Source organism: Numida meleagris, chromosome 3, assembly GCF_002078875.1.
Source record: "Numida meleagris isolate 19003 breed g44 Domestic line chromosome 3, NumMel1.0, whole genome shotgun sequence".
Taxonomy (NCBI): domain Eukaryota; kingdom Metazoa; phylum Chordata; class Aves; order Galliformes; family Numididae; genus Numida; species Numida meleagris.
Genome location: NC_034411.1, coordinates 11,981,298 through 11,996,665, shown reverse-complemented (window position 1 = coordinate 11,996,665; position 15,368 = coordinate 11,981,298). Strand labels below are relative to the sequence as shown.

Genomic DNA, 15,368 nt, shown 5'->3' with positions numbered 1-15,368 from the left:
AATGACAAAATTATGTATCAGAAAATAAACTTAATTTCAAAGAAAATATAAATACTATCAAAATTTCCAAGAAAAATTTCCAAGAAAAGGAGGGAAAAAAAAGTAGAAAAAAACTTCCATCAAGTTGTTCTGGTTTTGGCTTAGATAGAGTTAATTTTCTTCCCAATAGCCAGCATGGTGCTGTGTTTTGGATTTAGGATGAGAATAATGGTGATAACACACGGATGTTTTAGTTGTTGCTGAGCAGCACCTACACTAAGTCAAGGAATTTTCAGCTTCTTGTGCTGCCCTGCCAGAGAGGTGGCTACAGGAGCACACTAAAGCTGGAATGGGACAGAACCAGGATAGCTGACCCAAACTGGCCAAAGGGATCTCCCATGCCATATGGTGTCATGCAGAACAATTAAAGTGGGGCAGCTGTCCAGGGGGTTGCTGTTGCTGGTGACTGGCTGGACAATGATCAGCTGGTGGTGAACAACTGCACAGTGAATCCCTTGCTTACTTTATTCTTGATACTGTTTTGGTTTTGTTCTCTCTTTTTTCCCCTCTTTCTTATTAAACTGCCCTTATCTCAACCCAGGAATTACTGCACTTGTCTTTTCAATTTTCTGGCCCATCCCAGTGCAGGGGCGGGGAGCGAACAAACAGCTGTGTGGTGTTTAACTGTCTGCCAGGTTAAACCACAACACAAGCATTTCGCAGACAAACTAAAAAAAACTGCTAGGCTAGCATCTTCACTTCTCATGTTTACCTTCATAATCAAGAATCAACACCTTCCACACCTCCAGTTTACTTGCATACAAAGCAAGAAATACTAAGGTATGCTACAGTGACTGTGACTTGCAAAAGGACTACAATGACTTTTGATACTGTGAAAACACACAAGTGCTCCACCTACTCTTGTAGTACATTGAGGGGAAAAAACAAGGTAATAGAAATGAAAATTCTCAAGCAGTGCCTGATCACATCACTGTAAATTAGCAGTACAACTTTTTGAATCCAGAGGAACTTTACCATCAATAGTAACAGCTGAAGTCACTTGAATTACCTTTCCCTCTTGTAATAAGAATTACTTAAGTATGGAATATTAAGCTGAATTTGAAGAAAATGTTTCACTGCAAGCGAAGAGAAGGGTATAATGAGAAGTAAAAATACACTGGGAAACTCTCTATAAAAGGAAAACAAAATAAGCATTATCTTAGAGAAGTCACAATTTTTGCTTATTGTTACAGGTTTTATATTAATAACTTACCTGTTACTTGTTTCTTCAACTTTTCAATTTCTTCTTTTAAGTTTTTAATTTCTAAATCTTTGCTTGCTGCAATTGGGCCATCCACTGTTGAATACTGAAGAGCCTGGACTGTCTGAGTGGACTCTAGAAAGAGATGCAAGAGAGAGGCACAGAGGTGGTCAGAAGGATGTTACTGGTAAATCATAGAAATAAATGAAGATACAGCAAAAAGCCCCTCCATTGCAGCATGTTAGATGTATGCATTTAAGGCCATATCCCAAATGTTAGCACTTAATCCACAGACACAGAACCTTAAATCAAAAATTATGATGAATATTTAAAAAAAAAAACACAATTGCAAATAAAAAATGGCTTTTATTTTTCCAAACAACAGAGCAATATACACCTGAGAGAATTTAAGCACTTGTGTATTAAGACCTTTCCCTGTCCCCAGCAAGACCATGTCTTACTCCTGTAAAAAACTATCCTGTAAAACACATATCAACATATTAGGATTCCGCAGTTTAAAATTTGGAATGGCTAAGTGCCAATTTTTCAGCATTTGTCAGGTAGACAAATTAAGTTCTTTTAGACGTAGTGCAGAGTTAGGATGTTGTAAGGAATTGCGTATATTTCAGGCATAAAGGCTATCAGAAGTTTAATTTGTCAACAGAAATAATAAATAGATGTTTTTTTCCGCCACAAGGCATTCCAGGAGGTTTTGGTTTTTTTCCACAGGACAAATTGCGCTTCACAGAACTGTAAGCTAATTAGGTCAGAATAGTGACTGAAATATCTTTTTATACCTTGCAGTTTTCTACTGAGTTCAAGTTTCTCTTGCTCTAGACGTCTTATTCTCCTCTCATAAGCTTCTGTTGCTAAACTGTCCTCCAAAGTTCTTTGAATGTTGGCATCAAGATCCATGGAGGGTGGTCCAGCTGTCAGTCTTAAACAGCTGCGGTCTGAAAGCACACTGGGAAAAAAAAATTCAACAGTATTTGATTTTACAACAGGTTGTCTTTAAAATGAAAAACAACAACAACAACAAAAACAAACAGTAAAGTTGTTTAAACTCTGAATTACTACGCAAATCATTTGATTTTATAACAGGTCGTCTTTAAAATTAAAAACAACAACAACAAACAACCAAACAGTAAAGTTGTTTAAACTGTGAATCACTATGCAAATTCTTATACGATATATTTACACAATAAGAGAACACTTGGTTAGTATGTGCTTATTAGAAATTCTTTTTTACCTAGCATGACTGATCTCAATGTATTTTCAATTCCCGATTAAAAATGACCGTCACTGACAGTCCAAGTTAGCCAGACAGCAAAAAGTGACCTCCTAGATATTCGTAAGATTACAGAAACTGTTTATTTTAAAATAATTCATGAAGTTCCCCAAACATTTTGAACATAACAACTACAATAAATGGCGTGAAATTTTCATGTGAAAACCAGGACATCTATATATCAAAAATACTGTGAAACCCTGGGTCTGTGTATACTCATGTACGCTTGCTACCTATGTAAATAATCCTTTTGAAGTCTACAGGCGATCTCACATTACCAGCATCAAGCACATGTGTTTGCGGAAACATGGCTGGATTTACAACAGCTGTAATCATTATTTATTTTTATAAATGGTTGTGGAAGAGTACATGGGCTTTCTTGTTACTGTTTAATTTAGCAGCAGAGATGAACATGACAAACACTACATTAGCACCAAGTATTGTTTCCATTCAGACTTACAAGAGTGTAAAGTGACTAGAAATAAAACAGTTTTCTAAAGTCCTTTAAGCCAAGTTCCCTCTGGATCCGCACATCTGATGTTATCTTTGTCATACTGTTATGTGATCGACTTCTTACGTTGTCTGAAAACCACCTCTCTACACAGTTGTTGACCTTTATACTGATGTAAATTTTACCTGCAGAGAGTTCATTCTTTTTGGACAAACTGCATTTTAGCTTATAATCCTTTAATCTCCTCAACAGACCACAATGTTTAGTTATTTGTTTGCAGTGCATATCAGAGAGAAACAGAATATTATGTCACTATCCTGAAAATAATTTCAAAACTCTTACTTACCAGCTACTCGTATATGTGAAACCTACAAATGGTAAATGATGGCCAGAAAACGCAGTGTGTGATGGAGGAGGCATCGTCTCCTAGAAAAATGATAGTTGAGAGAGTAATATTCCACTGCACTATAAAAAAAAAATTGAGTTTAATCATGTGTGAAGTGTAAGTGACAATATCATATTATCTGGACTCTCAGCTATTCTTACCTACAGCTCAAATATGAAACACATCACCTAAGTCTATCCATAATAGCATGTAATACAGAAAAATATGGCAGGTTAGCCTAAAAATCTTTTTCTAATTAAATAAGCTATCACTAGAAAAAAGGAGAATACAACAAATTTTAAAAGGCAATTAACTCCTTCTGTTTTCCAAGAAGCTCTTAAAATGCAGCATACTTTTTTAATTCCCTCTTTCACATCTCTCTGCTCTTCAATCAGCAGTGCTTCCTACCCGTAGATTTACCAACCTCTTTTCTGTACAGCCTCTCTATGTTTCGAGAGAACAATAGTTCAACAGAAAAAAGTAATGTAACAAAATTTTCTAAGCCCATTAGTGTTATGAACATTTCTATCATCCGTGCTTTCTACTCTGCCAGACAAAAAACTAAAAACCAAGACAATCTTTGAGTTTTCTCCTCATGCTAAAATGACCCTGTTGCTATATTTCTGGAACCATTAAGAGTTTCCAAAATTCATAAGTATACCGTTAGAATTTTCCTGTTCAACCCAAAATGTCTGGTTTATGCTGTTACTAGAGGTGGCCTCACAATCTGTCTTGCATAACATCTGCTCACATACTGGTCATCAAAAGAAACCCCCCTGTGAAGAAGCTTATTGCAATTAAAGTGCTATAAGGTTTGAAAGATAAGAAAATGTAATGATTTTTTTCTGAACTCAAACAAAAAAGAAAGGATCTAGTTGTGCATGCTGTAAAATTCACCAGGACAGAATAGGGAGCAAGAATGCATTCAAAAGAAATCCAAATTTACTTTTTTGGTGGTGGTATCAGCTATATTACATCGTAACTTTGATCTTTTAGCAAAAAAAGACTTTCATATCAAAAAAAGAATTGCCAGAACAAAAACCAAACCACTGCTATGGCTAGACAGTCAAAATACATCAAGTCTGTTGGGCATTTGGAAACTAGGGACAAAACCGAATTACAAAGCCTCATCTTTCCAGTAATCGTTAATAAAAATATAAATTACTACACTCTGCAGTTTGGAAAACTAAAATTCTTTACTCTCCTTTTATATTTCGTTCTTGCTTTTCATAGATTTGAAGTTTCAAAAGCTTCTATGTCAAGAAATTAAAAAAGATTAAACCCATAACTGTAGTCTATATGACAGTCTTCAGCTACCACACAGGCATCCATATGGATTACACTGGTTCTAAAATATCCTATCTATTGATAACGATGCAGGAATTTGAAAATAATTTCTTTGCTGATTTCGGAGTAGTCAATAAAAGTACTAAATCAAAGAGTGAAAAGCTGAAAACCAACACAACTCAGGCTGCCTGAACAACACTGTGTTGTCCTTTTGAATGTATGTGTTCTTTTAACATACATTTCATTATTACGCATATAATTTTTCCACATGACCACCGTCTCTTTCCAAGTCCAGGTAAAAAAAATAATTGTTGCTTTTCAGAGCTGCCTTTTAGCTTCAGTATTGGGCATTACTCATTTGCCGTATGTCATTCAAACCTTCCAATGAATAAAAAAATAATAATTCTCCTGTGCTTTTCTGTGATGCTCACATCTGTAGTGTACAATAGGTGAATGCAATAAACAACAAGTGAACATACACTAGTGTACTAGTAGATGAAACTTCCTCATAACATGCATATGAAAGACGGATGGGAAAACATCTCGAAGTCACATATAAAGAATTTGAGGTGAAGAAACATTAAATACAATATCAACTAGTTGAAGCAAAAACATACCATACCCTCTACCATGCAATGCCTTAAGCTATTTTTCTCTGAGGTTCTGAGATACTAGGTGTCAAAAGGAGTGGTAAAAGCATAACCTTCTTAAATTAAAACAAAACAAAGCCCAACCTCACACACTAACAACAGATTTCTGCATCCTTCAATAAATAAAAATGCATTTCCACATAGAGAACAGAAGGCTTTCCTCTGATGCTAGAATCCCTACCATCTGGCAGAGGTCCTGTTTAAAAGCACAGAAACACTAGGATTGTTAAAAATCATTAGTTGCAAAGTTTTTTTTAGCAAAGGTAAAACTAATTATTTCTCAGTAAGATTGTTCCTGAAAATAACTTTTTTCCAAAACTTTCCTAAGTCAGAAAACAACCTTGAAAAATTTTAGTCAGTAGGAATCGAAATGAAATTTGGCAGAGATATGGGCAATTACAAATAGAGTGCTACAATAATACACATTATGCAAATATAATACAAACATCAACAATGCTCTACTAGAAACAGTGTCCTGTAGATGTAAATGAGTATGTAAAAAACACTCTTTATGGAACCTGGACACAAAATATTGTCATTGAAAATAACAGATATATACATTAGAAGGTTACAATGACTTTACAATTTTTAATTGAAATTGTCCCTACACATACATGCTTGGAGCATCAGCTTCCAAATAATGAACACGTACCTCCTACAGGTTCTTCAAAGTTGCATTTGACTGTTCTTTGTGCAGAACATAGTGAACACACAAAAAAATAAACTTCCATTTACATATACTTTTGAAGTATACTACAAAAACAGATCTGTCAAAACGTTAATTCTATACTTACAGAATTTTTTAAGCAATCATCATCCACATCAAAGTTTGATGTATCAGTGGGGCTGCTGACTTCTGGGATGTAAGGTGCATCACAGTTTCTAATGTTGTCCCAGTCAATCCCAGCAAAAAATGGATGGTTCTTAAAGTCTTCTATCCCGTTCTGCCCAAGTCGATGCTCTCTGCTACAAATTAGCCTTCGGATGAGGTCCTTTGCGCTTTCAGAGACATCTGTCACTTGAGCAGGAAACTGGAACCTCTCCTTAAAGATTAAAATAACAGAAAATAGTTTATTACCAAGAAAAAGTTGGAAAAATCACCCTTCTGAGTGATAATTATTAAGTAGAAAAATAAATGTGCAAATACTCAAGTTATTAAAAATATACAGTAAGGTTTCTAGGAAAAAGACTTTCCCCAAAGGATAGAAACTATCAAAATTTTTTTGTATCCTGCTTTGCCTTGTTTATTTGAATTGCTCTTGAACTGTTGGATTCTACAGCTGCCTCCAGGTGGAAGAACATTTAAGAATCTGCTGCCTAAGCCAACCAACGTATCCAACAGAAAAAAAAAAATAGTGCAAAAGGAGCGAGGCAATGTAGCCAAGACTTACTCCAGTAAGTGAGCTAGCAGCCATTTTGCTAAATCCAGATTTTTAACTTTGAACTGTTTTATCCCAAAGCAAATCCATCTGCAATCCATAACCATAAACTCTTTATATGGAAACATTTTATGTTCTACATTAATGAACATTAATACAATTATTACATAAAAATCCATTTTATAATATGCCTCCAAGTTACCCTATTGCTTATTAAAATTAGCTTAGAGAGAGACAGAAAGAGAAAATGCACTAACTTTGTGGTTCATTATTTTCCCATAGGTCTCCACCAAGGACTCAGCATAAAAGGGTGTTTCTCCATAAAGCATTTCATACATGCAAACGCCTAGGGACCACCAGTCACACTCAGGCCCATACTTCCCTTTTCCATCTTCCATGGCCTGCAAAATTTCTGGAGAGATGTAGTCTGGCGTCCCAACAGCTACTGAAGATTGAACCTGTAGAAGTTACATTTGCAAGGCTAAGATCAGCTTCCATCATTACAGACACTACTGGCTGTGGCAACGTGTTTAAATTTCGCCTCATGTTCTGGTTATAACAGTAACACCCAAAACCAAAAAAAACCTTCTGAATTTATAACAGAATATTAAAGCACTCAAGACACTTCATTAAGAAGCATCCCAAGGATACGTTTTTTAAAAACTCTTCTGTATATCCAGTAACAGAGAAAGAACAAAATGCCAGTGCTTAGGCTAGAATTATTATTCATTAATTATATTTTAGTTAATGACATAAATTAAATCTTTTTAACACTCTGGGGCATGATTTGCACCACCAGCACTACATTCTATTCATACCTTCTAGATACTGTGCAAGTTTAAATATACTACTGAAACATGATGATGATATGCAAATTGTATCTAGCCCTGCTTATACAAAAGATTCCACTTCCAGTAAAAAATTAGAGCTTAGAGCTCAAAGCTGTTCATTCATGATTCATCAACAAACACCTACTCAATACTGATAGTGCAGCACCCCTTTATTAATTAATTGACTACACACATCTAAAAAGCTTTTAAAATACAGTAAATCCAAACAGCACATACTCATATCTTGAGCTGAGGTTAGCTGCAAACCAATACCACTATAATTCTATTTGATTTAAAATAAAGCACCTTTTCTCTTTATTAACACATATTTTAGTGGCTAGGAAAGGACTGAAGAAGAAGTGCTCTTTCTAATTTACCGTTCCATCTTCCATCAGTTTCAGACAAGAACCAAAATCTGCTAATCGAATATGGCCATTCATATCCATCAAGATGTTGTCGGGTTTAATATCCCTGAAAAACAAACAAACAAACACACCACATTTAAAAATTAGTACAACAATCTACTGTATAATATATAGCCCAATCACTAACTCCAACACTCAACATCAAAAAAACAGAGAAAGAGTCAGCAGATAATAGACAATCACATTATGTAAAAAAATTTACACCAAGAGTGTTTCATGTCAGGACATGTAGGTCAAATCAAATAATATGTTAACTGTAGTAAGAGTTGTGTAGTCCAAATCCTCTCACCTTTCACAGGTAGACAGAACGCATACACACTCCACTGCACAGCTGACTGGGGGAAAGTACCTATGCTCTCTAAAACCTACCAGAGGGAGTTTCATTGTTTAACTCGTAAACTAAGTTCAAACGTTGAAATTCTTTTTTACTCTAAAGTACCAAGTTACCATTTTAAAAATATGACAAATTTTTACATTTATCCTTACCCAATATATTCAAAGATAAGTTATGACTGTATGAGTAAACAACTACAAATATTTTCTCAGTTAACAGTTATTTTTATGATGCAAGAACAACCCCCTAAAACAAACAGAATGCAAGTTCTAACTTGGCTTAAATCCCATAAAACATATGAATGAATTTAATCAAATTATTTGCAGACAGATTTCAAAATATTCACGAGCTAACATATTCACACGGGAAATGACAGCAAAGTCTTTTTCTGTTTCTGTTTTTTATAACATCTCAGTTTCCATGAATTTCATTAAGTGGTTTGCTTTGGAAAAGACCTTAAAGATCACCCGGCTCCAGCCCCCACCCCTGGTGACTTCACCAGCTCAGGCTGCCCAGGGCCCATCCAACCTGGCCTTGAGCACCTCCATGGATGGGGACCCACAGCTCTGGGAGCTGTGCCAGCACCTCACGGCCCTCTGAATAAAGAATTTCTGCCTAACATCTAACCTCAGTCTCCCCTCTTTCAGTTTAAAGCTCTTACTCCTTGTTCTATCACTAGACTCACTGATAAAGGAGTCCTTCTCCAGCTTTCTTGTTCTGCACTTCATGACTTATGCTTATTCCATATCAATTAAGCCATCAGTTTTCTAACAGTCTTTTACTCCAATAAATACTTTCACAACTATTTCCATATACAATAATTCACATCTTGCATCTGGCACTGAACTTAAATCCTGATTCACTCACAACTTTAAAAAACTATGTTACAAAGGTAGACCTGTTACTACACCTCGCTTCTTTTTCCCTGTCTCTTCAAAGCAACATTTTTGTTGTAACTAAAATCTGATTCAGGCACATGACTGCCTGTGGTTCACATGCAGCTGGGTGAGGAGGCGTGGCTCTGTTTAGTACTGAAGCTGCAATCCTCCCGTTCTTCATGCCCTCTGCAGTCCCTCTCACCAGAACTGACAGCATGCAGAAGATGCAGAGAAGTGTCAAGCAGAGCTGGAACACACCAGCACATCCCAGGTCACAAGCAATGTGCAACCCTGCAGCTCTCTTGATTCAATGCCTAACAGTTTGTGTCTTGTGACTTGAAAAACAGATACTACTGAGCACGAAGAACAGAGTTGCTCTTGCCTCTCATACACTCAATCTCCTTATTTAAGTATAGATAACACTGTTGGTATCCCAGGTTCCCTCGTGTAACCAGGCCAATGACTAAAATTCTTATGCAAATAAAGCTAAGAAAAAATGATGTACCATTAACTCAAATCTAACTCAGAACTCAGTTTCTGATCTACTATCTACTATCAACTCTTGGGACTTGAATATATTGGCACAAAAATGTTAAGAGGCAAGAGATAGAAGCTCAATTTCAAAACTCAAAGAAAGGAGGCAGTGGCCCAATTTTAGCCACCTTATAAAAATTAAAAAACATACAATAACAACAGGACGCTGTATATGAAACTAAACTTTCATATCTTGCATAGCGAAGACGTTTTGTTACAAAGTTAACAATAAAAGTTAACAAAGGGCATTCTCTAAATAACCTTGTTCCACTTGATTTTTGCTGACATTGAATATGCCAAAGAATTGCAGCCTCCAGATTGAGATACTTTATTTTGCAGTGACCTACTAAAAACATGTTCCTAAATGAAAACAAACACGTGCTGTTGAGACCTCTGGAAATCTAACTTCAGCTTAAAATACTTTGCAAAAACATCCATCAAGTTCCTTTTAGAAGCTGGACCTAGTTCAAGCCAAATAAAAATAGGAGTCACCGTTGAGGCTCCATTTAGCCATGCTCTATCTTTTAATATATTCCTAAGAGAAATAATAATAGTAATTATGATAATAAAACCAAACCGTCTCCCCCCTGCCTCAACTCACAAAGCAGCAAAAAAACAAGAAAAAGCTCACTCTATTGTCTGTACTAAGCAAAAACACAACTGCAAACACTGAAAGCACTCAGAGGAACAAGTACTTCTTCCACAGCCACATTTGTAAGGCTCAGCAATAACTTTACAGGAGTAATTTTTACAGTTACGGGAAAAGGCCAACTTAATTCATACAAATTCTTTTCAGCACTTCTAACAAAAGGTATGGGTTTTGAACAGCCGTTCTGAATCCAGCTGAATTACATTAATAAAATACAGTTTGGAAGACAAGAATTGCTGGCACCTGCAGAGCAGAGTGGGCTATATGCAAAGGGAAAGTCAGGAAAATTATCAGCGCCAGTGGGGAACAAGGAAGGGGAGTAATTATTGCCAGTGTAACCGAAGAGTTAGAAGGAGGCGATTATGTGGGAAAACAATGCATAAACCCTGCACCTCCACCAAGCCTGCAGTTGTTAGATGCCATTACAGTTGTGTAATGGCATCTATTCCAAAATTAATCTATAATTATGCTTTACATGAGAGTTTTGTTTTGAAGATATTTGGTACCTCTCCTTTGGTCAGAACTCATTCTTCTATTCTAAACAGAGGATGCCTTCCCCATGTTCCTTGGCTTATCTCAGCTTCCTTCTTGTATGAGTGGTGCTCTGCTTCCATCTCAGCTGTAATTCTAATCTTATCACCCCCTGCCTCCTAAATGCATCTTAGTATTTGCGATGTCTGGTCCTCCACTGCTCATCAAACCTAAATCACCTCCATCCCGATTCCATTCTTCCCCTGTCAGTTTCTTCACTCCTCAGTCCTTGTCCTCCCACATGTGTACGTGCCAACATTTTTTCTCCCATCTCAGTTCACAGCAGTCAGTATATTGCATAATCATTTCTCAGATTCCCTTCCCATTCCCACTGGCTTCCTATTCCTCCAATCTTTACTTCCTCTTTCCTCATCATCTTATTGTTCTGCTGCACAGGAATCTTCTTTGGCATTGAAAGGAAGAGCACTATTCATTCTTACAGAGCAAACCTACAGCAGAAAAAAACCTACAAAGAACACAGGATCCAAACCTGCATATGTTTATTTTAAACTTATAACAACTAGCATACTGTGAGAAAAGTTATAACCTGAATATCCTGGGAGGAGGCATGGCTGGAAGGAGGAGAATGAAAATTGATCCATGACTGAAGAAAGATCCTCTCATGAATTTCAGTGGTATCTCAGAGCAGAAGAATTTCTTAAAATGTTTAGAAGAATATTTTTTTTCCTAAGTAATCTACACAGGAAAAGCAACACATGCTTCCTGATTTCATTCCTGGAAAGAGATGATGCTACTTCAGGTAGATACTCAGGATGCAAAATTCCAGAACAAGCATCTAAAATTTGGCCAAATTATATGGTTTAGAGTAATACGGTTTAGTGAACAGACCACTAGACTGAATCTCGACAGTTAAGAGTTTCTAGGTGATTGCAGATGAACTATTTCTACATCCCTCAAAGACAACACTAGCGCTCAGTCAAGCCACTAATAGCTGAGGAGCACTAACATTGTAGTAACACTAATTAGTTTCCTGCAGGAAAAGAAGAAGGTCTCCTCACTTGAGATAGAAAATAATAATTCCCTTTCAGTAAACATAAGCATTTGGAAGCCGTTTTACAAACAGATCTATAGTGGGAACAAACAGAATTTGGGGACATGCTCTGACCTAAGGAGACCCTAACTGTGTTCTAGAAAGTCACAGACCGTTCAGCACTACTCTTGAGATGTACAATGGGTATGGGTTGCTAGAGTCAGATACAGTAAAAAGCAAATCCGTTACACAAGTTCTTCTTCTCACCACAGTGAATTATGGGGGGGTGGGTACCCAGCATACCCAAGGAAATCTGGACTTTCTCTCTATCGACTTACTTGCAGCATTGTCACCAGAGGATGTGATCTGAGCAAAGGCTACTTTTCTGTTTGTTTCAACAGTACTGATATATCAACCTCAAAGGAGCCAGAAGTCTAGAAGAATGAACTATTTAACTGTTTCTTAGTTTTTGTTGGTTGTTTTTGTTTTGTTTTGTTTTTTAGTTGATTTGGTCTTGATTATATGAGAAAATTGGCACTGTATAGCAGCTTGGACAAACTGATGCTATTTGTATATTATGCAGGCTTTCGTTATTTGCTTCTATTCAGCTGACAAATGCTATAGGAACAACTAGTTTGTGTCATGCTGGCACCTTCACTTATACAGAAAACAGAAGTGTGGAGGCTTCTGATAAAAACTGAACAAATCTTTAAAGAATCATTTCTCAATCTTTATAATGCTTCCTGGATTAATGTGAGGAGCTTTTAATTCTTCAGATTGGCTTGTTTATTCAGATGACTTCATTAAACTCCCTTTAAAGTAAGTTTACTTTCTTAAGCCATAATTAAAACCCAAACATTTTACATAGGAACTGTGTTAATATAAACAACATTCTAAAATGAGACAATAGCAGACATTTGGATTAGTGCCATTTATTTTGATTTCTATGTTAATAAGAATAGAATTTCATTTGTTCAGTAAGACTCATGACAAAGTATTCCCTCTGAGACTTGCTAAAACCCATAGCACATTCCAGTTACAAAACAAATAATGTCAGTGCATTTTTTTTTCCAGGAATCATTTCTGATATTAAGTTGTGAGGTCTTGCATATTGAAATTTAGGCTGGAAAATCTCCCAACGCTCTTTCCAACACAAATTATCTGATGATTTTGAGATTTCAAAGTACATTCAAAGTTCCTGATGTTCATCTATACCATTGTCTGAATCACTGAATCAACGTTATTCGGTTATTTGCAACACAACAAGCATTTCCTCAGGTCTACAGCACAGGAAGGAAGGATTCCAGAAGAATCTTAAGCTAAATCAGGTTGGACATGAGGAGCGACTTCTTTCTTCTGCGGGTGGTCAAACACTGGCTTCCTAGCAAGGCGGTGGATGCCTCATGCCTGTCAGTTTTCAAGAGGCAATTGGCTAATGCCCTGAATAACATGCTTTAGCTTTTGGATAGCCCTGAAGGGGTCAGGAGGTTGGACTAGATGATCTTTGAAGGTCACTTCCAACTGATCCATTCTATTCTAATTTTGTTTCACGGGCAACCTCACGGAGGCAGAAGAACAGGTAAGGGAAAGGAAATTACCCAAAATATATAGTGATATTTAATGCAAAAAGTGTGATTAAGTAGCAACTGTATCAGCTAATGCCAAAGATTATGTTAACAGAAAAACTCACAGGCCCACACATTTCAGTTTATGTGATAAAAACCTCTCTGGCACTGAGGAACTTGCAATCAGTACGGATCACTGTTCTCAGTAACTGTACAGTAACGATGCAGAATGTGCTTGGTTTGCATTCCTCATCTGCAATTTATTTACCTCTTATTTTCAAAATAATCAGGTGGAAATGGAGGAAGAAGTGAGTCCTCCTCTGTAACTAATACAAACAAAAAGCAGTCAGATAGGGCAAGAGAGCAGGACACATCCTCCTTGGTCTAAACACTTTCAGATGCTAATGGACTGTCCTCACAAGCACAGATGCTCTTAAAAAAGCACTAGAACTGAAATGACAATAAAGAGCTACATAGGTTTCTAAATTCAACATCTGCAGTCAGCTGAGTCTGAAGAAAGAAGTGAACCTGCCTGAAATTGAAGGAGTAATTTGATAACAGAGCTACCAGTTTATTTTAGGACACTGGTTAAGAAAGTGATAATTTGCAGAACAAATTTTTATTTCTAATGTAAACATTAGAAAAATACAGAAATGAATTCACTCTTCTAAAGAGATCAGACACTCCAAGATGTACTCTTAAGAGCGATACAAAAGGAATAGGTTATATTAAATTATTTTCAGATGAACAGCATATTGTTCATGTTACCAATGAAAATCAAAATACAGCAGATGAAAAAATAGATTCAGGTGCAAGTGCTGGCACAGAAGGACCAGACAACATATTACTAATTGAGAACATCACAGTAAATTATATGTTCATTATGCATGCAAGAGAATTCTCCTAAAGCATAAATCAAAAAGTTAAAAGCAGACATCAATGGTTACTATTATCTATTCTTCAAGGAGAAATATTACTATCTCCCAAGTTACCTCCTAAAAAAAAAAACCCACCACATCAAGACTTTAGTGTCAAAATGCCTGGACTTTTTATCCAAAACTCCTTCAAAACACTGGGTTATTCTTAGCCAGGACAGGTTTTGCAAACAATTTATTTCAATCCCTTCTGTTATTTCAGACAGGCTTTTCTTCCACACTCCTCCTCACATAGAAATGTTACAACCATGATAAAGAAAATGAAGATGTTTGTTTTTGGCAGCATTTCAATGAAAGGAGAAAATTTGGTGCCTGTGAAGTTTTTACTAAGGTATTCAGCAATGTCATACTTGCAATGCCTGCTTTAGATATGCAGAGTGAAACAAGTGGTCATCTTCCATCAAGAATGGCAGTCGGTTGATTCATTGTTTCAGTCACCGCTACAGCCTCTGATGTCCAGGAGCTTATTTCTATTTTCCATTACAGTGAGCCAGGTTATATCTAAGTTGCCATATTCCAACAACTAAACCTTATCTAAATTCTAGTGAGCATAACTAGAAATACACTCCATCTGGCAGAAAGACCAACGTGCACTGAGCCAAATTAGATGCAGACAGTTGGCAGTTATTCTTTAGTAATCCCAATAAGATAGGCTGCACAAGATAACACCCTGAGAACATGGAACACATTGTACTTCGTTAACTGTTCCTCTTACCAAGACTCTACTGTGCCTTCTCCTAAACAGTCACTCCTCCTTGGGGTGGAATCCAGGAAGTGTCTATTCCTATAGATTTCCAAATAATTTAAATAATTTTGATTATGACCTTATAATTTGCATACCACCCAAACAGTTGCATCATGTTTGTATACTAAACAAAACCTGCTTCATGCGAAGCTGACGAACTAAAGCTTTAAACTGAAAATGATACAGTGGCCATGTACATAGCCTTGAAGTCTATATGAACAGTCAAAGACTAAACACTTTAGGATGTATGCCTTAATAAGCAAAGAAACCA

General features: G+C 36.5%; 1 protein-coding gene across 8 annotated transcripts in view; it reads right to left on the bottom strand.

Moving 5' to 3' along the window:
• The window catches only part of CDC42BPA (CDC42 binding protein kinase alpha), a 166,129-nt gene that overhangs the window by 70,591 nt on the left and 80,170 nt on the right, over window positions 1-15,368 (bottom strand). For all 8 annotated transcript variants that reach the window (XM_021389503.1, XM_021389504.1, XM_021389508.1 and 5 more), the window contains 6 exons: window positions 7,888-7,981; window positions 6,938-7,138; window positions 6,096-6,344; window positions 3,326-3,405; window positions 2,038-2,204; window positions 1,253-1,375 (listed from right to left, as the gene is read on the bottom strand). In XM_021389503.1, coding sequence (XP_021245178.1) covers window positions 1,253-1,375; window positions 2,038-2,204; window positions 3,326-3,405; window positions 6,096-6,344; window positions 6,938-7,138; window positions 7,888-7,981 — 914 coding nt within the window. The remainder of the gene's footprint in view (window positions 1-1,252; window positions 1,376-2,037; window positions 2,205-3,325; window positions 3,406-6,095; window positions 6,345-6,937; window positions 7,139-7,887; window positions 7,982-15,368) is intronic.